We start from the raw sequence: 22,223 nt of genomic DNA, 5'->3' as shown, positions 1-22,223 counted from the left end.
CTCCAGTTAGGTGAGGCTACCTGCATTAAGCCCCAAGAATCTAACTTGTACTGAATTATGAGCACAGCACCGTACTCAGCTTTTTCCTGTGGGTTCGGGAGTTTGAACTTGGTTCTCATACTTGTAGCACAAACACCTCACCAACCGAGCCATCTCTCCCTCCACTCCATTTTGGGTTTTTTGGTTTTTTTGTTTGTTTGTTTTTTTGTTTTTTGGTTTTTTTTTAATTCTAAGCTTTGTGGTATAATGCACCTGATGTGATGTGGTGAATGTCCTCCAGTTCTGTCCATGTTGCTGCACATGGCATATTTCTTCTTTCTGGCTGCATAGCCTTGCATTGTGTGCATCTACCATGGTTTGTCTCTCCACTCACTGTCAAGGTCCACCCCAGTAGATTCTGTCCTGGCTGTTGTGGCTGGTGGTCCAGTTATGGTTGGGTTCATTTCTTCAACCTAGTGGTTTCATTGTCCTCAGTCACACCCAGAAGTAAGATGGCTGAATCATGTGATACCTGTATTTCTAGCATCTCAGGAAACACCGTCCTGTTTCCATACGGCAGAAGTAATTGGCATGACCACCCACAGTGCACTGGAGTTCCCCTTTAGCATGACTACTTAATCACGCTAAAGTAGAGCTCTGCTCTGTGTGCTTTTGGTACCATTTCTTACCTGGCAGATTTAGAGGCCCTGGCCTCATTCTCTGGGGTATCTATCTCCAGTACCCTCTCTGGGCAACATGGCAAAGCGTGGTGAGCAGATGGCTTGCTAAGTGACAGCTAGGCTAACCCTTGCCCTGTGCCCACCAGGTGATTGCCATGATCAAGGGTTTGCAGGTGCTCATGGGAAGGATGGAGAGTGTCTTCAACCAGGCCATCCGCAACACTATCTACGCAGCCCTGCAGGATTTCGCCCAGGTGACGCTGCGGGAGCCGTTGCGGCAAGCAGTTCGAAAGAAAAAGAATGTCCTTATCAGGTGGGTCCTTGGATGGCCTCACTCGGGACCCTGCAGGACTGATGATGGGGCTTGAAGGAGATTGTAAAATGGGGTCGTGGTATCCTCAGTCGTTGAGTGATGGAATGAGATAATCCATGTGTAGACTTCAGCACACATCGTGTGTAGCGAGTAGGCTATGAATATTAACTGGTACTAAAATGGAGTTAGTGATGCTAATGAGATGTTGCTCTAGCTCCTCCTGTTCTCCCTACTCCCAGGTCCTGTTGTCTTACCCCCTGCATAGCTCAAAGCTGAGTTCTTAAGTAATGAATGGTCACCAAAGCCATGGCAGCCACTTGTTAAAAGCACCTTAACACTGTTACAGCATCCGTGAGTGAGTGGGTCCAGGAATGAATGAGCATCCCAGACACTCAGCGCTGTATGTAATGCAGGAGGTGCTGACACCTTGTTAGGGCTGGAAACAGCCTTGTAGACACCTAAGTGGAACCTCCGTTTTTCCTTCCCCAGCGTTCTGCAAGCAATTCGAAAGACCATCTGTGACTGGGAGGGAGGCCGAGAGCCCCCCAATGACCCATGCTTAAGAGGGGAGAAGGACCCCAAAGGTGGCTTTGACATCAAGGTGCCCCGCCGTGCTGTGGGTCCATCCAGCACACAGGTGAGCGGTTTCCCGGCAGCCTGGCTCCTCTGACTCCAGGCCAATCGGACCAGCAAGGGCAACATGCTTAGCCGTGGGGTTAGTGGGATCCTTGTGAGGAAGGGCGGGGCTTAGCAGCTGCTCTGGGCTTTTCCTGAAGTCTTGTTTTGATAGAAAAAGGGAAGACCACTGGCCTAAGATTCAGGAGACCTGGGTTCTAGTCCTAGACACCTGTGTGACCTTGGGCATGTTACACAATCTCTCTGTGCCTCAGTTGTCTGGTCTGACCGGTGCTGGTAGCACCATATCCACCTACCCAGCGATCTCCTAGGCCTGTAAAGTTCGCATATTACAGTGCAGGAGAGATCTGACATGGAGTCCACACACATCACTCTGTGTGTTGTAAGAACCCAGCCCCTGGTAGGAAACTTGGAAGTTCTGCCCCGACCTGCTCAATGTTCCGGGGCAAGTACCTTAACCCCTCTCGGCTCTGATTATCATCGGAGAACAAAAACTTTGGATGAGATTTTTACCAACACTTAACTTTTCTAATATTTCCATCCATTTTCCAAAGACAGCCCACAGGCTTGGCAAGCCTCCTCCCCTTAGAGAAAGGCTGGTTGTCAGAAACACTCCGGGTTCCCAGCCAGAGCTTCTGCAGTAAGATGCTGTCTGTGTTTATCCAGAGCAGTCTTAAAATTACACAGGGTGGGTAGGGTGAGGGAAGAAGGGTGAACCACGAAATTAAATTCTCACTGCTGGTTTAGGAAAAGGTATTTCCTGATCTACTTTCTGTCAAATTTGAAAAGAGATGAGTTTGACTGTAACCCCTGGGGGTCTTGCAGGCTCCAGAAGCCCCAGTCTGGAAGCTCCTCCTTACAGGGCCTTTCAAGCCTGTCTCTGCTCTGAAGTAGGCCATCTGAGGCCCTTTCTTACCCACCCTTCTGTGTGTGTCCGCGTCTGGGCAGGGCTGGGGCTGTGCAGGGGCAGGTGAGTGTTTGGCAGGGTTATCACCCCTTAGCTCTGCAGTATTCGATGACCAATGTTCACAGACTGTCTTCTGCTTGTGAGACAGCCCAAAGAAGCCTCCGTAGACAGCTCTGAAACATTTGAGGGTCAGAGAGCTTCCTAACTCTGAGTGCCCTGGTGTGGCTGAATGGCTCTCATGCATTTTGCTAAGTTCTAAGAGGTTGGTGCAGACAGAAGAAGGACTGTGGGGAGGGGGAGAGGCTATAGACAGAGGACAGAAGAGAGAGGGCATCTCGTGGACAATCTGAGAGCTGCAGGTTGATCACCAAAAGCTAAGCCCCACTCCTTGATGCCACTGGGATAGGTTGATTGCACAGACATTTAGTTGACTCCTAGACAGCCTCGGAGCTGGAAGAGTCCTGAGAGATAAACTCACCCCTCCCCCTATCACAGATGGAGAAACTGAGGTCCAGAAAGGGGAAGTGACTTGTCCAAGTCACAGGGTGAGTGCCAGGTAGAGGTGGGACAAGAACCCCGGTCTCCTGATACCCACCCCAGGGCTCCATCGCAGCCTTCAGAATGCAGGAAATGTAGGCATCTCATAGAGCTGGGCAGCACACTGTCCTGGTAGATTAAATGCCCTGCTAAATTATTACAGTTGGCTAAAGCATTGACTCTGTTCAGAATAAACCCTATTTGCTAGTAGTTAGAATTAGATGTGAATCTAGTCACCATGGCCCCCTTTCTTTGGGGACTCAAAGGCCATCATCATTAGCACTGTTCTTTGATGGTCAGAGGGAGGAAATCGGCAACAGTGGTTATCCCCTCCCCACAGAAGGGACCCTGCCTAGGGTAGCCTGGCATGCCGATCTGTGACTGCCAGGCCCACGGTGGGTGAGACGCTAGGTCGTCCAGAAGCAGCAGAGTGTAGCGTGCTTGTTGGGAGGCCGGAGTGTGTCACATGTGGCCCCTGCAGTTGTGGCAGCTTTCCCACTGTATACAATACCTCTCGCTTTTCTCTCTCTCTCTTTCTCTCTCTCCCTCCTCCCTGTCTCTCCTACCCTCCCATTCCCTCTTCCTTCTCTCCTATCTATGTCTTAGGCCTGCCAGTGGTCCCCGAGGGCTTTGTTTCACCCCACTGGTGGCACACAGGGCCGAAGAGGCTGCCGATCCCTGGTATAACACCGCCTGGTTGGGTTGGTTTGGGTGCCTACTGCGGGAAGCAGCAGGAACAGACTAGCCTGGCTCCTCAAGGCCATTCCCAGCCCTCAGATTCAAAGACAAATGGAGAGGGGGGGAAAACTAGAATAGCAGAAAGAACAACCCTACTGCACTTGGGCCCTTTGCATGTAGGGCACTCTGTAAGCAGGCGTTAAGTGTCTAATCAGCTCCTTTGTAAGTATGGATTTCTACCCAGAATCTCTGGAAGACTGTGCAATGCATTCCAGGCCACCAGAGGGCACCAGCATTCACTGGCAGGTTCAAAACCGCAGGATCAGAAACAAAGTGGTTGGGGGGGGGGGGGACCTGTTTTGAGCTTTGTCCATTGCTAACTCCTCCCGGTGTTAGAACTGAAAGAGATTGGGTTGAGAACTTATCTGGTCCAATTCTTCCTGCGAGAAAAGGCAACTGGAGCCCAGAGTGGAGGCTTTGTTGTCTAAGGTCACACAGCAAGTCAATGGCAGTGCCTGGCTTTGAACCTGGCTCTTTTGATTCCTGGTTCAGTGCCCCATCCATGCTGTTACCATGGTCATCTGGGAAATCAGAGAGTGACATGGATGCCCAACACCCTTGGCTAAGCAGGGCCGGCAGGAGGACCCTTCACTACCTGCCATTGTCTGGTCACCTAGGGGGTGCCGTGGGTCCTAGGCAGAGAGCTTTGCAAAGCTGGTCAGTCTCCCTCTCGGGAGACGAGGGGAGGGGTGGGGAGCTCAAAGATGGAATGCTTGCCTGGCATGGGCTGGGTCCCAGAACAGCAGGGGGATGGGGGAAGAAGAGGTTTCCGTAGTTCTAAAGTCTCTGCCTAAATCAGTGCTTCCTTAAGATAGGTCTCTTTACAAGCAGAAAAAAGCCACAAGGAAGGTGGGGAGGAAGGCAAGTTCTCCCTTGACATGGGGAGCCACCCTGACCCTCTCCTTTCTTTTTCAAGCTGTACATGGTGCGCACCATGCTTGAGTCACTCATCGCAGACAAGAGCGGCTCCAAGAAGACGCTCAGAAGCAGCCTGGATGGCCCTATCGTCCTTGCCATAGAGGACTTCCACAAGCAGTCCTTCTTTTTCACACACCTGCTTAACATCAGCGGTGAGCCTTCGGGGGGGGGGGGGGGGGGGGCTCGGCAGTGGTGGGAGAGAAGACAGGACATCCACCTCCCAGGGCAACCAGTTTGATCTGGCTGGAAGCTGTAGATGGAGTCATTTTGCTCCCAAAGGCAAAAGAATTATTTAAAAGAAAAAAAAAAAAAAAAAAGAAAAAAGAAAAGAAAAGGTAAATGAAAAGAAAACAAGACAAGACCTTTCTGTCAGCTTGAGGAGGCAGGAAAGGCCAGGCTCTGTTACACTCATTCTGACTCAAATGAATTTGGTAGACATCCATTGCTAGTTAGGAATCACACCAGAGATACACGACTATGAGCCCAGCATGCACTGGCTCAGACGTTTGTTGGTAAGCAGCAGCTATAAACTCTGTTGAATTGTCTTAGAGGGTTTCATTTCTGTGAGGAGATACCATGACCATAGCAACTCTTATAAAGGAAACATTTAATTGGGGCTAGCTTACAGTTCAGAGGTCTAGCCCATTATTGTCACAGCAGGAAGACTAGGCACATGCCCTCATATCAAGGCAACCCAATAGGAGGAAAAGGGCCCCAAACCAGGCAAAAGAGTCAAAGATCAGAGATAGTCCTTGTTCCCACTTTTTGGAGTCCCACAGGAACACCAAACTACACAACTATAATATATATTCAAAAGACCTAGGCCAGACCTATATAGACTCCCTGATTATTGGTTCAGTCTCTGAGCTGTTATGAGCCCTGGTTAGTTGATTCTGTGGGCCGTGTTTTTGTGGTGTCCTTAACCCCTCCTTCCTCCTCCTCTTCCAGAGGATCTCCAAAGTCTGCCTAATGTTTGGCTGTGTATCTCTGCATCTACTTCTATCAGTTGCTGGATGTAGTCTCTGATGACAGTTATTCTAGGCTCCAATCTACGAATATAGCAGAATATCATTACAAATCATTTTGTTGACCTTTTTTAAAAAAATGTTTGGTTCTATCCTGGGTCTCTGGGCTCTCCAGCCTCTGGTTCCTGGCCCTCCAGGCAGTGTCAGGCGTGGGCTCCCTCTCATGGCATGAGCCTCAAGTTGGGCAGTCATTGGTTGGCCACGCGCACAGAGTCTGTGCTACCTTTACCCCAGCATCTTGCAGGCAGGACAGATTGTAGGTCTAAGGTTTTGTGGTTGGGTTGGTATCCCTCAACTGGAAGCCTTACCTGGTTACAGATAGCAGGCCCAGACTCCATATGCCCCATCACTAGGAGTCTTTGCTAGGGTCCCCCTCGTAGATTCCAAGGAGTTGGAATTACACTATTGCACTAGGTCTCTACCTCACCCTCAAAGTGCACCTCCCCCCAATTCCAGTCATCTCTCCCAATACTTTCTCCTTCTATCCCCCAATCTGATTCCTCCTGTTCCCATCCCCACTCACCCCCAGTTCACCCATGAAATCTATTCTTTTTCCCCCTCCCAGAGAGAGTCTTGCATCCCTTCCTTTCCTGATCTCTCTACGTTATTTAGCCTCTCAGGGTCTCTGGGTCATATCATGATTAGCTTTTACTTTACAGCTATTATCTACTTATAAGTGGCAATGTACCATGTTTTTCTTTCTGAGTCTGGGTTACCTCACTCAAAGTGATTTTTTTTCTAGTTCTACCCATTTGCCTAAAAAGTTCATGGTGTCATTTTTTTAACATCTGAGTAATACTCCATTGTATAACTGTACCACATTTTGTTTATCCATTGTTGGGTTGAGGGTTTATCCATTCTAGGTTGTTTCCAGTCTCTGACTATTGGGAATAAAGCTGATATAAACATAGTTGAGCAAGTGTCTTTGTAGTAGGATAAAGAGTTCTTTGGGAATATGCCCAAGAGTAATAATATAGCTGGGTCCTGAGGTAGATCAAGTCCCAGTTTTCTGAGAAACCGCCATATTGATTTTCAAAATGGCTGTACAAGTTTGCACCCCCACCAGCAGTGGAGGAGTGTTCCCCTTGCTCCATCCATATCCTTGCTGCCAAGAGCTGTCACCTGTGTTGTTGATTTTAGGCATGCTGACAGGTGTAAGATGGAATCTCAAAGTCGCTTTGATTTGCATTTCTATGGGGGCCATTTTCATTCAAACTACCATGGGTACTCATTGCTCCAAGCTGGGGAAGCTTCCAGGCTGCACTTTAGTCCCATGCCCTCCTCTCCCTCAGAGGTTGTATGGAGCAGGACAGAGAGAAATAGGAACCCAGTGACATGGAAGTCTCAATGTACCTGTTTAAAAAAAAAAAAAAAAAAAGGAGTAGAGGCATCTCGGTTAGGGAATGACCTAAGCTGGGCTTTCTAGACCTCCCAACAGTAAGGGAGCCAGAATTACCACACACAGGAGATAAGGGAGCCACACTTCCTTGAAAGTAAGCATTGCCAGGCGGTGGTGGCACACGCCTTTAATCCTAGCACTTGGGAGGCAGAGGCAGGCGGATTTCTGAGTTCAAGGCCAGCCTGGTCTACAAAGTGAGTTCCAGGACAGCCAAGGCTACACAGAGAAACCCTGTCTGGGGGGGTGGGGGGGTGGGGGAGGGAAGAAACAAAAAAACAAAAGAAAAGAAAGTGAACATTGATAAGCGTGTTCTAAAAGCACTGTGTGATATAAAATCACACTTTAGGGATCGCTGTAGGGATTTTGTAGAGATTTAGTAGAAATGGTAGGACGGCAAATGGTATAAAAACTTACCAGCCCTTCCCACGTAACTTGCTCTGTCTCAGAAGCTGACAGATGCCATTCCCTGTAATCGGTACTAAGCTGGCTTCATGCACAAGGCAGCAGGATCCGGGAAGGGCTGTATACCTAGCAGTGACAGCCAATAGGTAGCAAACACTGCGATGTGTGAGCGCTCTCTGTTAAGTCAAGGCTCTCCCTGTGCTTCCAGAGGCTCTTCAGCAGTGCTGTGACCTCTCCCAGCTCTGGTTCCGAGAATTCTTCCTGGAGTTGACCATGGGCCGGCGAATCCAGTTCCCGATTGAGATGTCCATGCCCTGGATTCTAACGGACCATATTCTGGAAACCAAAGAACCTTCCATGATGGAGTAAGAGATGGGATTGGGCCAACCAGGAAGTTCCTGGGGTGGAATGGGAGGGTGGCTTGCCTCTGAGCTCTGTGCTTTACAGAGGAAACTACTGAGTAGAGATTAGGCAAAGTGTTCCACTCCAAGGTCATTTGCCTCAGCCCCACAGATTGACTTAGAAAGGCCCTAACCCCACCTGCCCTTCCTGACTTTGTCTACCTCTTAACAGCTCTGCTTAGAAAATCACCTTGTCTAGGAACCAAGAAGTAATCTCCTAGGCCAAAATTTTTAAGCCAGGGGGTCCATCAGCATCATTGATTCTGATATCTGTGTGCAAATTTGAAAGCAAGTTCTTCCTACTTGGAGGCACGGGGAACACAGAGAGGGAGGGAGCTTGTCTTCAACTCCAAGCCATCTGCCTCATCACTCACACCTCTTTTTCCCAGCCAGTGTAATTTGTCCTCCGTGACTCTGTGTTCCTTCCCAGGTATGTCCTCTACCCCTTGGATCTGTACAACGACAGCGCCTACTATGCCCTCACCAAATTCAAAAAGCAGTTCCTGTATGACGAGATCGAAGCCGAGGCAAGTGGCATGCTTCCTCCATTCCTGCAGTCTCCCAAGATGCTGGGCTTATCCAATACTTAATGATTATCAGATGGGGGTAGTGTGTCAGAGGCACTTATCCAGGGAACAAAATTCATGATTGCTGGGGCTGTCAAACATAATACTGTACAGTAGCCTGCTCCTTTCTCTCCTCATCCCTTGTCTGGGCTACACCATGAGGGGCTTCAAGGACCTTCATGTATATATACACTTCGGCTTGCAAATGGTGCCATCTAGAACCACTCCAAAGGCAGGTCACGATCTCCAGAAAAGACCATGGGGCCTCTGGAGGCATCAGGAATATTTGGACAAGAATTCAGAGTTGGTTCTAGAAAGGGAACATGGGGTTTAAATGAACACTCCTAAGTTGACCCTGTAGACTCCTTATCTCTAGAAGGTACATTGAGCATCAAGAGGTTCAGAGGCCCAAGCAGGAGGCCTCAGTTACCGGGATATGAAGCCAGCACCATGGGTTGAAGCCAGCACCGTGCACAGCACCCACTGTGGGTTCTGCTCTATGTAATATAGTGGGTGTCAGATACAAGTACAGAAACTTTTAAATAAAGGGTTCGTCTTACAAAGCTGAGGGCTTAATAGGAAGAAATCAAAGATGGACCTCCTCCTTTGGCTCTGCCTCCTGCCCTGCTGATGCCGGAGCCTGATCTCTTTCAAGTCCCACGTTGGCCACCTTCTGCTCCCCATTCATGGATAGAAGCGACGTCTCTGGTGCTTGATGTGGGGTGTGCCCTTGTCTTCCCACAGACTTCATAGTCTCCTATGAATGCCGTGAGACACCGCAGGGCAAGACTTTGTACATTAAAAAACCAGAGGGATTTAAGGAAAGCTGGAAGAAAGGGACGTTTCTGTCTCTAAGAGCATGCTCCAAATTAACTCTACAGAGCAAGAAAAATCAAATACAAGGAGGAGACAAGAAAGTCTTTGGGTCCACAGGCTGCTAGAGGTAGTCACAACATCAGAGGGTGGCCTTTCATTTGTGTTCCCTGACCAAACAGTGGGGAGCAATGGGGAGACTGGTTCCTGGGCTCCTCTGAAGCCATTGAGGGCAAAGGGCTGACTTCCGTGCCTGTGAATGGCCACAGGTGCTTTCTTCTTCTTCCCCTTTCTGTCAGGGCTGTTATGTTGCCCCAGAATGCACGTCAGTGAACCCTGCCCTGGTGCCCTCCCCGCTGCCCATCTGTAATTAATCCAGACAGGACCCGCTGACTGCCTGCTTTTCCCCACCAGGTAAACCTGTGTTTTGATCAGTTTGTCTACAAGCTGGCTGACCAGATCTTCGCCTACTACAAAGCCATGGCCGGCAGGTAAGGGGAGTCTAGGCAGTGAGCAGCGTCCTTTCTTTAGCCTCGCACCTTGTTCAGCCTTTAAGGAAAAATGAAGCGATTTCCACGGGCTCAGGCAGTGAGACATGTTGTGAAGGAGAATAGATGGATGGCATACAACTACACTACAGTTGCATAGAAGGGCAGAAACTAAGCAAAATGAAGGACGTTCATGAAGGAAGACTGAGATTCTGGGACTATGTGGTAGATAGGCCTCGGCTAGTCGAGGCTATCTTAAGGAAACAGTGTCCAGGGAGTTAAGTAAAAGGAGGTGAGGGATAGGTCCAGAGTGCAGGCAAAGGGAACTTCTTGTCTAAGCCGGAGTGGGGCAGGTACAAAATTAATAGCTTGCCTGCCTGCATCAGGCTGGTGAGAAGCCTGAGGTACTTCAGTGCAGTGGCCACTAGAGGGCGAGCTGTTCCACCTGGCATCGTTGTAAACACTTGATCCTGGGGAGGCATCTGCCACCACAAAATGGTTTCAGAAGCACAGGGGTGGCTTGACTTGACTTTTAACCTTAACGTTTTAAAAATGTAAATCCATGGAGTGCGTATTTAAGGTGTGTTGAGTTGGAGACATGTCAGGTTTATAGACTTGTCAGTATTACTGAAAGATACTGATTTAACCCCACCCCCCTCCCCTCATCCTCAATGGATTCCTGGGTTTTCAAACCCTGCAATGGTCCTAGTCATAAAGGAAAATACATTTATGTAAAAGTATTGCAGTTCTCGCTGGAAGTTGAGGTGGGCCAGCCAGCCATCCCAAGGTGATCCCCACCCCCAGGGGCTTCTCCTCCCTACCCCCTTGGAAGTGATTGGCTTCATTTGACTTTGACAAACTTGACACATTTCAAATAGGAGTCGACGTGCACTGCACATAAAATGCCACGAACATGGGATCCTAACCGATAAACAGAACGCACAAAGGTACATCCATCTCTAAGAAGTCACTTAATAGGTGTGAGCAGATCAGGTAGGAAGCGGTTAACGACGGGGGAGAGAGCATTTCTAAGAGCATTCTGAGCCTGAATATGCTGATACTTTTCTGTGTAAACAAACATGGGCATGTCACATCCTGGCGACGCTCCATACTTAGTTTATAAAATCTCATCTTAGGAGCTAGAGAGATGGTTCAGTGGTTAAGAGATCTTGATAGTCTTCAGAGGACTCAAGTTTAATTCCCAGTAAAAGAAAGGGGAATTGAAGTTCATCTTTAAAGATATATGTCCCCAGCTGGGTTAGCAGCACACACCTTTAACCCCAGCACTCGGTAGGCAGAAGCAGACCTGTGAGTTTGAGGCCAGGCCAGCCTGGTCTACAGAGCTAGTTCCAGGACAACCAGGGCTGTTACACCGAGAAACCCTGTCTCAATATATATACACATACATATACCCATTTGAAAAAAAGCTCTCAACAACTTTCCCTGCAAAGTGGGTGCTCTTCAAAAGGATGGAAATTGAGAGAAACTGGGGAATTCAGAGAAAGAAAGCACTAGAAGGGAGAGTAACCCTGGCTGATCCATCTGAGGTAAAACACTGCCTCGAGTGGGAGCCACCTGTGGCACCCTCAGTATTCAGCAGCCATATTTTAATGAGGGAAAGAAATGGCTGACATTTTAACAATATGTTTCATTTCATTCAACAAACTGAAGCCACTAACATATCAGCGTGGCATCAGTGTAAATACTATTAAAGACATCTCTGCTTTCTCCTAGATCTCCTAAATCTATTACGCACATGACAGCGGATGCCCCCTTTGAGGCGTTCAGTAGGCACCATGGTTGGTGGCTACAGCTTTGGACTGTGCCATTTTGAATGTCCCTTTCCCACTTAAAACCTTTCAATGGCTTCCAGTCCATGCAGACGTCCCAACTCTCTACAAGGGTCTGTGGTCTCACAAGATCAGGCCTGTAGACTAACATGATGTAACCTGTTTTGGCAAACTCTTCTTTTCTTTACCCCGATTACGTCCTGTTTAGTCGAACAGACCACACTTACTGTGTGTGGGATAAATTTACCTCAGCCTTACGTTACCTCTGCCCAAAGAAACCACGTACAAATACTTCCCATAATGCCTACCTCCAAATGATTTAGGTTATTGCTTTCCAGTACTAGGGATACTCTACCACCTATGTCTCAATATGGAGGACAGAAATAATACACGTGATTTATAGGATTGGTGTGACATTAAAAATAGTTGTATATGTATGCCCTTGTGGGCGTGTGTGTACACTCATGTGCGTGAATGTATGTGTGTGTATGTGTTTGTACCTGTGAGTGTGGTGTGTATATATGAGTCTATGTGTATGTGTACATGTCTGTATGCATGTGTATGTGTTGCCTGGTGAATGATAAAAGCTATGCACATGTTTCCTATTAAAAACCATTTTTCCCTAGATTGCTCACATTTATCAGTGTCTCTTTATTGGAAAGTCTGTACCTTGAGGACAGACAGCAAGGACCTTCGTTTCCCCTACACCGAAAATTTTCACTGGGAAACACTAAGAATACACTCAGTTGTTTTTGTTATCAATTAAGGAAAGAGTATCCACCCTGGGTTGCCCATCCTTTACTGAGAAACTCTCTTTCACATACTGAGCTTCTGCATCCAGAAAGAAGCTTGGGGAACGGTATCTACAGCGACCTCAATTCTGGTTGAGATATTTAAGGTCATGTGTCCCAGGAGGACCGGTTGAGAAGTCATTTGCCACCCTGTTTAATGCACCTCTGTCCCACGTCTCTCTTCCAGTGTCCTGCTGGATAAACGTTTTAGAGCTGAGTGTAAGAACTATGGGGTGATCATACCGTACCCGCCATCCAACCGCTACGAGACACTGCTGAAGCAGAGACATGTCCAGGTATGGTGGGAGAAAGCCATGACGGTGGGAACAGACTCTGTGGAGATAGTGTGGACTTACGTATGTGCCCGAAGTGTCTGCACCAGGCATGACAGCCTCAGAGTCCTACAAACAGTACTGAGTGTCCTTGGGTGCAAGTTCTAGACTTCCTGGCTCCTCTGCAGCTAGCCTGAGAAGGACTGAGCAATTCCAGGGCCTGACATCCTGGAGTGGCCTTTTCCTCACCAGCACTGTCACACAGAAACAGGTAGACCCACCCCTGAAGTAAATGAGAAGAGCTCAACCCCATTTAAATGTAGCACTTCAAGCTACACCTGGGGTAGAAACTGTGTTGTAGAAATTTTTTATCCCAATCCGGAGTTTCTATCCCACCTTGGTCATTCAGTTCCCAGATAAAAGGCACACAGCTTTTATTATTTACAATAAGCCTTAAACAGCACAAGAGCTGGGCAGATATCTACTAAGTTATTACTTATTATGTTTTATTTGGGCTGCTCTTAACTCCCAACAGGCCAGCTCTCAGGGCCATGTTTTCATGACTCACCCAACACATGGTGGCTTCTTTCCCTCCTCCCTTCTTTTCCCTCTTGTGGTTCTCTGCCCCAACCAGGTCTCTCCAAACCTATCTACCTCTAATCTCTAGACCTTCTGGTATAGAATTTAACATTACGATCTATAGCAGTGGACCAAACCTCAACAAAACTGGTTTGTTTTTATCCAGTGGTTTTCCTTAACATTTGACCCCAGATGTAGGGAAAATGCTGCCGGGAACAAGAACACAGATCCTGGTTTTAAAATGCTAATCTTAGCTAGAAAGGCATAGCGGTACCACCACAGACCCTAAACCCGCCCTGCAGGTGGCTGGTCAGCAGAACAGCCTGTGTGCTGTTACATCTGTGTGGTTGTTGTGTGGTCCTAGGTCTCTGTGAAGGAGCAGAGCTGAGGCCAAGAGGATATTGAGCTGAGCAGGAAAGAATCAATATTGAATTCTCAGGACATCCATTGCCAGTGTCTAGTCGCAAGAGAGGAAAAAACAAGGCTCACTAGATGAGCACCAGAAGTTGCAGTGCAGCCAGAATTAGCCACAGGATCCCCTTATGGGACCTTAGTTGGTTAGTAGGAAATTTATCCTAAGATAAATAATACCTAAGAGTAATCATGCAGTGCCTAGCAAAGCATCGTGCACACAGCAGGTACTCCATATATGGCTATTGCTGTCTTCATAGCATCTGCAATAGTACCTATGTGGATCCCAGTGGAAATTATCTTAAGCTATATTTTCCACCCTTTAATAAGCCTTTCATATGCTTGCTTTTAAAAACCACTGCCATGAAGGCATAAAGTAGGCCATCGCTAAAGTGGCTACAGCTCCCTAGGGACTGTGAACAGGAAGACACAGAAGGAGCCTCAAGGCTGAATCTAGGGTGTCAACAGAAGCGTTCATCAGAGGTCAGAGCTTGCCCCAAGCCTCTGCCCACAGCCTGAATGAGTTGTATTTGACCTCAGCGGGTTTTATCTAAATCAGTGGTTCTCAACTTTCCTAATGCTGTGACCCTTTAGTAAGTCCCTCATGTTGTCATGACCCCCCCACCATAAAATTATTTGATCCTATTTTATAACTGCATTTTTGCTACTAGTATGAATCATAATGTAAATACCTGAGATATAACCGCAAGGGGGTTGCGACCCACAGGTTGAGAGCCATGCATGTAACACCTTCGAGTAGTATAGTGCAAAACTCTCTCCAGGCTAGCCAGACTCATGGTGATGAGCATTTCATTGTACTGAGGGCATTTTTCTCTTTGTCCCACAAGCATGCATGCCCATTACACATACACCATATATGCATATAATATGCCAAAGATAAAAGATTAAATAGAATTACCATTGCCAAGAGATTATGTGATGCTATCTATATTCTACATACAGGCATTCCCTTGCCACAATAATGCTTTCTATAATTTTAGTTCAGTTTGCTACCAGTGCATCGTATTTAGTTGTCAGATATCTGTGTAGATATTACGTAACTTTCTCCCACCTCTGCCCTTCAGCTGTTGGGGAGATCAATTGACTTGAACAGACTCATCACCCAGCGGATCTCTGCTGCCATGTACAAGTCCTTGGACCAGGCCATCAGCCGCTTTGAGAGTGAAGACCTGACCTCCATTGTGGTAAGAAACGGAGACCCTTGTAGGCTCTGCTCTTGGATGCCTCAGATGGATGCCCAGTTGGAAATAGTTGTTAGCTCTTCTGGCCTAGTTTAAGAGTAGCAAGGGGTTTCCTTTACATCTGACCAGAGAGACTGGGATGAAAGGTCATTAATGGAATGGGAATAATTTTACCGTTCCTTATGGACCGGCAGCCAGGTAAGCAGAGTGGAGGAGAGTCTCCAGAAGATCGGAGGTACCCATCCCCCAGGTTGGGCCGTGTCCTTAGGATATACCAGGTGGGTCAAGCAGGCAGAGTCCTAAGAGGCTAGAGGAAGCATTACAAGGTCACTTGAAGGGCATGTGGGAGGTGAGAGCCCAGAAGGGTTCTACAGTGGGTTGTTTGTTCTGCTTGGTCTCTATCTTGAAAGGCTGGATGGTTTTGAGCACTGCCCCGTGTCTTCATTTTGTACTATGCCCCTTAGAGTTTTCAGCCAGCTCTGTTGCCCGGTCAGGAGTAAACCTGCACCTTCCAGAAAACAGCAGCTGGACTTGCTCCCTCTCAGTCTTCTTTCTAAGAGGTGGCAGGCATCAAGTGCATTGAACTAGGACACCAGAGTCCTACAGACTCATCCTCCCAGTCTGTCCCTAGCTCTGACCGTGACTAGCTCTGTCATCTTGGGCAAGTTATATATCTTCACCAAGCCTGTTTCCTACCTCTAAAGTGAAGGACACCTTAGAGTCCACTTCAGAGAGTCATTAGAAGGACATAGTAAGAACTCATCTGGAAAGAATTTGGAATGGGTCTTTGTAGTTGATAAATGCTTAATAAGTGATAGCTTACTTTTTCAAGAGAAGAAGGGAGCGAGAAAGGACTAGAGGGCTGCAGTGTTCTCCTGGGATACGGGAATATCTGCAGCATCTGTAAGCAGGACGTGAACCAACCACTCACCTGAGTCTTGCATCACTTACAAGAAACTGTAAAATAGCTCACATTCCTGAAATCACTCGCCTGCCTTTAGCTTGGGAAATAGAGTTTTGTACGCATTAAAATGTCCTCGGTGCTTATCTCTCAAGGGGTGGGAGTTTGAGTTTCTTCTCTTTTGTTTATCTGTGTATTCTGGCTTCCCACTAATGAGCATATCTGGAGGGGGGGGGGCAGGTATCCACGACCTCTCCCCACTCCCTGGAAGACACTGAGTGTTCTCTTGGCTAGAACACAATGAAAACTCGAAGTGTGAGCCCTTGTTTAATCAGCTGAGACACTGACCCCCACCCAGAACATCTTCTCCCCGGGGAGCCTAGGGAGGACCCCCTGGGGAGATGCTCTCCTGTGGGCAGGCTTGGTTCCTGTGGCCTAGGCGGGGGCAGCCTCTGCCTCCTGGCAGTGGCAGAAACGAACTGAGGAATGTGCCTTTCCCATCCACCTTCAAGACTGCTCTAAAATGTGTGAGTCACCGCGTGTGACTTGGGGAGCCAGTCACCTCGTCGTGCAAGTGTGCCAAGCAGGGAGTCCTGCAGACTGGCAGCCCATGGGCTGTTTGGCTTCTGGTGTACTCGAAATCTTGAGTCAACTTGGAATCTTTGGAAGCATTCAAGAAAGACTGCAGGAGCTGGGACAGCACCAGACTAGCACTCCCAGATGGCAGCAATTGCTGGGCGGACTACAGACTCAGGTCAACAGGTCCAGCTCCCCTAGTCATCCGCAGAGCCCCCACAAGCCCACCTGACTGGCAGCCCACTGGCCCCTGCTGTATTTAATTCTCAGATGCCCGCTGGAGTCTCTCTGAGCTCTCAGAACTGTGGTCGCTCTGGTGGGGCTGGCCTCTCCTTCTCCTCCTTCCCGCTCTTTGGAGACTGGTTCTTTGAAATTGCCTACCTGGCTGTCTTATTTTCCCATTTTGCTTTTGTGCCCCAGTTCCCACATCAGCAGAGTTGAGTACCAGCTCCTTTTGTCCACCCTTGCATCAACTAACCCACGTTCATGGAACTTGAAATCATAGAATCACAGACCTCTTTCCCCGGCTCTCGTTGTCTTCCCCAAAACAGGGTACCGCGTGCAGCGTGCTAAAAGGGCTCAATGATCTTAGAAATGAGCTCGTTAGCGTTGCCATCAGTGTTCGTTTACCATATTGCCCGTCCTCAGCAGATGGGAACGGAGCTGCAGCAGAACCAGCTCAGCCCCGAGAGACAGAAGCAGAGAGCTCTCTATCTCTATCCTTCGTTCACTTCTTTGGTGCAGAGACTGACTGCCACTCTGTGGTTGAAACCCAGGTTTTAGCATTCTTTAGGAACATCTAGGATCTGCCATCCTTAGCCCACCGTAGCATGGCAACAGTTGGGATAAGTGTCAAAGCACCAGGCCCAGTGCTGTGCTAATGATAGAGTCCCCCACCCGCCACCCATCCCCTAAGACTCCCCTTTCCAAGCCATCTAGTTTTCCATCTGGGGCCTGCCTGGCCCCGTTGCTGTTAGCATTTGCAATTGCAACCTGCACTCCCAGCTTACAGCTATGCAGGATGAGTTTCAGAGTATCCAAGCTGCAGTGTTGGAAGTATGAGCTGAGTCCTTGACCCCACCAAAGTAGACTTGTCAGGTGGGGGAGGAGGGGCCCGTGGCTGATGAGACAGGAGCCAAATCTTTGTGGGTAGTGACCCACTGAGCTCCCTGGGAAAGCTGGTCCCGACCATGCCAGTGTGGTTTTGAATGCCATCCCAAGCACTTGTTCTTGTGTGACCTTGGGCACATGGCCTTCTGATCGTCTCCCCTCGGTAACAGGAAGAGCGGCACCACGGTGTAAAAACTGGCCTCACCAAAGCATGGCCAGAGTGGCCTTCGATGCCCCAGGACTTGAGCTTTTTCCCCTCCTACGTAGATTGTGATTCTTTTTGGATAATAATGATTGAGAGGTTGCAGAGCAGCATGAAGGGAACCCAATTAGAAGGGTGTCATTATCACTTTATTTCCCAGCAAACACAGCACCCCACTCTGTGCCGACCCACACCCTGAGCTCACCCCTGCCTCAATGATCAGAGCCTCTGCCACACACAGGTTCCTGGTCACTGGGGTGGAGTGCAGACTATAGGGGTCTCAGTGACAATGTTGCCAAAATCTGGAAATATCCTACTTCAGCTGACTAGTTAACCCTAAGTAGGCGGTATCTCCTATATGACACTTTCTGTAAGACAGAGAAATGACCTCTACCGAGATGCAGTCACAGTATTACTTAGGACACTCACACTAGGACAGGCTTTTCCCTTACCAATTAAGAAATCAGAAAAAGACAGCCATTGCAGTACATTGAGCTCCATAGAGACAGCGCCAGGGCAAGCGCGAGCCGGACAGGCACTGGGCGACTCTGTGCCTCTCGGAGGAAAATCAACTAAACATGGGCAAAGGAGATCCTAAGAAGCCAAGAGGCAAAATGTCCTCATATGCATTCTTTGTGCAAACTTGCCGGGAGGAGCACAAGAAGAAGCACCCGGATGCTTCTGTCAACTTCTCAGAGTTCTCCAAGAAGTGCTCAGAGAGGTGGAAGACCATGTCTGCTAAAGAAAAGGGGAAATGTGAAGATATGGCAAAGGCTGACAAGGCTCGTTATGAAAGGGAAATGAAAACCTACATCCCCCCCCCCCAAGAGGAGACCAAAAAGAAGTTCAAGGACCCCAATGCACCCAAGAGGCCTCCTTCGGCCTTCTTCTTGTTCTGTTCTGAGTACCACCCCAAAATCAAAGGCGAGCATCCTGGCTTATGCGTTGGTGATGTTGCAAAGAAACTAGGAGAGCTGTGGAACAACACTGCAGGGGATGACAAGCAGCCCTATGAGAAGAAAGCTGCCAAGCTGAAGGAGAAGTACGAGAAGGATATTGCTGCCTACAGGGCTAAAGGAAAACCTGATGCAGCGAAAGAGGGGGTGGTCAAGGCTGAAAAGAGCAAGAAAAAGAAGGAAAAGGAAGATGAGGAAGAAGATGAGGAAGAAGAGGAAGATGAAGAAGAAGATGATGATGAATAAGTTGGTTCTAGCACAGTTTTTTTTTTCTTGTCTATAAAGCATTTAACCCCCCTGTACACAACTCACTCCTTTTAAAGAAAAAAATTGAAATGTAAGGCTGTGTAAGATTTGTTTTTAAACTGTACAGTGTCTTTTTTTGTATAGTTAACACACTACCGAATGTGTCTTTAGATAGCCCTGTCCTGGTGGTATTTTCAATAGCCACTAACCTTGCCTGGTACAGTCTGGGGGCTGTAAATTGGCATGGAAATTTAAAGCAGGTTCTTGTTGGTGCACAGCACAAATTAGTTATATATGGGGACAGTAGTTTGTTTTTTTTTTTCTTTTGGTTTTATTTTTGGGTTTTATTTTTTTCATCTTCAGTTGTCTCTGATGCAGCTTATACGAAGATAATTGTTGTTCTGTTAACTGAATACCACTCTGTAATTGCAAAAAAAAAAAAATTGCGGCTGTTTTGTTGACATTCTGAATGCTTCTAAGTAAATACAATTTTTTTAATTAAAAAAAAAAAGAAATCAGAAAGATACAAACATGCTTTCTACCCAAAGGGCTGCAGATGGGGCTTGCCCACACTCAGCGGTCTCTTTCATGGCTGCATGTAGCTTCTCCACCCTCTCTTGTGTGTTGGGCTTTTTTTTTTTTTTCCTTCCTATTTCAACAGTGATTCTTTGGGCTAATAATGATTGACAAGCTATAGAGCATCAAGAAGTGAACCCAACCACAAGTGCTACCCAAGAGTATCAGAAGAAAGGAAAATTGTCCCATGCAACTGAAGGGGGTCCTAGTCCTCATATAGGAGGCCAAAGCTTGCCTCAGAGGGGTCTCCTCTAAGTGTTCAGTGTGTATGTCTGTATGTATTTGTCTGTGTGTGTCTGTGTGTGTGTGTGTGTGTGTGTGTGTGTGTCTGTGTGTGTGTGTGTGTGTGTGTGTGTCTGTGTGTGTCTGTGTGTGTGTGTGTGTGTGTGTGTGTGTGTCTGTGTGTGTCTGTGTGTGTGTGTGTGTGTGTGTGTGTGTGTGTGTGTGTGTGTGTGTGTGTATGTTACCTGAAACTCTTTAGCAGCTGTGGGTTCTCTCTCTCTGTCAGGAGCTGGAGTGGCTGCTGGAGATTAACCGACTCACACACCGACTCCTCTGTAAGCACATGACGCTAGACAGCTTCGATGCCATGTTCCGAGAAGCCAATCATAACGTGTCTGCCCCTTACGGCCGCATCACCCTGCATGTCTTCTGGGAGCTGAACTTTGACTTTCTCCCCAACTACTGCTATAATGGATCCACAAACCGGTAAGGGAATCCCCGTACACAGGGTACTGAGCAGGGCAGGAAAGAGGCTGTGGTCATTTGCCTCCAAAATGGGCCTAGTGGTTCTGTTTGCTCCAGACAAGTGCTTATCTGGAGCTGCTCCTGGGTGTAGGCTCTGTGCTAGAGGTAGCAATGCCATGGTGAACAACACAAACCATCCAGCCGCTTGGAGCCTTCTAACCCAACTTGACCCCCATCTAGAAATGTTTGTATGCTTTGCTGTTGTGTAAAGTCAGCGTTCAACAACCCCCCCCCCCCCGAATCCTGAACATTGTTCCTCAGTCAGTACAACCCATCCTCATGAAAAGGCCCCATGTCCTTTGCAAAAGAGTTCGCTGCTATACATAGTACAAGCCCTTCCTTCCTAGGCTATTATCCTGAGTGCTATTCCTCTGTCAGTAGAACCCATTCTTGTAGGGAAGGTCACAGGTGCTTTGCTAAAGAGCTGTCCTTTACAAAAGAGTTTTGATGTAGCCATGCCTAAAGCTTTGCCGTGATCACTGTCACAAGGAAACTTTTCCCCAAAGTCTTACTGTGTTTAAATGTGGTGTCAGAGTCCCGAGGTACTGATCCAGGGCCAGCCAACTGAGCTGAGCTGAGCCTGTATTTTATTCCCACCTGACCGGGATTGTTCCCTGTTGGCTGTAATGCATGCAGGGACCCTCACAGCAGCTGTGAAGATAAAGTGGGGACAGACCATAGGCTCCCTAGGCCATGCTATGGTAACCATGTGTGCACGAGGCCTGGGAGAGTTTGATGAAGGACAGTGTTCTGATCACACTGTCCATGTGTAAGGACATGGATACATACCTGACCATGTGTGTACACAACAGGCCCCTTTGCAGAGTAGAACTTGCCTCCCGGAAGGAACACCCAGCTCCAGGGCAGGCTCTGAGGTATAGATAAGACCTAATCCTTTCCTCACACAGGGCCTTATCACTTGTATTCACAAACCAAGCGAGAACAGTTGGATGGTTGGGTGAAGATGTGTGCAAGTGAAGTCACTGCGTTCCAGGAACCTGGGTCAGGGTGGTGTGAACTAAATCCATGCGGGACGAATGGAAAGATATGGGAAGAGTCTACACACAGATGTACCTGAATCTGTACATTGAACAAGATATGCTCAGCTTCATAAAGATCTGACTTTATAGTACATTTTGAGTCATGGCTACAAACTATTGCCTGGCCACAACTATACATCCTATCTTGTTGGCAGCCATGACACCAGTACATGACCTAAGACTGGCTATGAGCAGCCCATGCACTGGGAATGGTGCCATCTCTTTGAGGGGGATCCTGTGTTCCCCGTTTGTGTGTGTGTGTTGTATGCATGTATGTATGTTTGAATATGTATGGGCATACAAGTATGTGGGTGTGCATGCATGTGCATGTGGACACCCACATGGAAGCCCCAAGTTGATGACTGGAACCATCCTCAGAGCTCTTCCCCTTTCATTGAGACAGACTTTCTCAATCAACCCTAGAGCTTGCCTGTTCGGCTAGGTTGACGAGCCAGATTTCTCTGTCTCTAAGTCTATCTTCCACCTTCTGAAGCTGGAATTATAGGGGAGCAGCTGCAGCCACTGAGCACTGTTACGTGAGATCCCAACTGTGGTCCTCCTGCTTCCATGGCAACCCATGGCCTTCCCAGCCCCGCATTCCCATCTTCAGTGGGTGGTCAGAGGAAAACTCAAAGGGCAATAGTCATGATGTGAAGATGATTTAAAATTCACAATTCTAATGGAAGTCAGCCATGTTCTCGAGGGTGCTGTCATCTATGACATTTTCATATCCAAGGGCAGAGCTAAGTCCTTATGACAGAGATGTCTGGCTTGCAAAGCTGAGGGATTTTTTACCTGGCCCTTTACAGGAGGAGTTTACTAACTCAGCTTCTAAACTAAACTGGAGGTGACAAATGGAGCCCCAGAGAAGGACATCTTCAGACCCAGCACACCCTGACTCTTGTGTCTCCTGGGCCCCAAGTTTCCCCATTTTTGAGAAGACTGGGAAAGCATGCAGTAATCAAAGGGGAGGGGGTATCAGAAGAGTCTGGCTCCTCTGTAGACAGCCATCTAGGACCTGC

At 48.0% G+C, this 22,223-nt stretch overlaps 1 protein-coding gene and 1 pseudogene across 6 annotated transcripts in view; both read left to right on the top strand.

Annotated features, from left to right (window-relative positions):
* The window catches only part of Cyfip2 (cytoplasmic FMR1 interacting protein 2), a 119,011-nt gene that overhangs the window by 50,451 nt on the left and 46,337 nt on the right, over positions 1–22,223 (top strand). For 3 of the 6 annotated variants that reach the window (XM_006534463.3, XM_006534461.4, XM_006534462.4), the window contains exons 14-23: positions 806–972; positions 1,462–1,609; positions 3,659–3,733; positions 4,707–4,860; positions 7,743–7,899; positions 8,366–8,462; positions 9,729–9,805; positions 12,571–12,679; positions 14,731–14,850; positions 19,923–20,122. In XM_006534463.3, the coding sequence (XP_006534526.1) occupies positions 806–972; positions 1,462–1,609; positions 3,659–3,733; positions 4,707–4,860; positions 7,743–7,899; positions 8,366–8,462; positions 9,729–9,805; positions 12,571–12,679; positions 14,731–14,850; positions 19,923–20,122 (1,304 nt within the window). The remainder of the gene's footprint in view (positions 1–805; positions 973–1,461; positions 1,610–3,658; positions 3,734–4,706; positions 4,861–7,742; positions 7,900–8,365; positions 8,463–9,728; positions 9,806–12,570; positions 12,680–14,730; positions 14,851–19,922; positions 20,123–22,223) is intronic. The other 3 variants (NM_001252459.1, NM_133769.3, NM_001252460.1) reach the window with 1 other exon arrangement.
* On the top strand, positions 18,110–19,339 carry Gm12568 (predicted gene 12568; annotated as a pseudogene).

The sequence above is a fragment of the Mus musculus genome, chromosome 11 (genome assembly GCF_000001635.26).
Source record: "Mus musculus strain C57BL/6J chromosome 11, GRCm38.p6 C57BL/6J".
NCBI classification, from domain to species: domain Eukaryota; kingdom Metazoa; phylum Chordata; class Mammalia; order Rodentia; family Muridae; genus Mus; species Mus musculus.
Note: the sequence above shows the minus strand (reverse complement) of the source record. Positions and strands in the feature narration are given on the sequence as shown.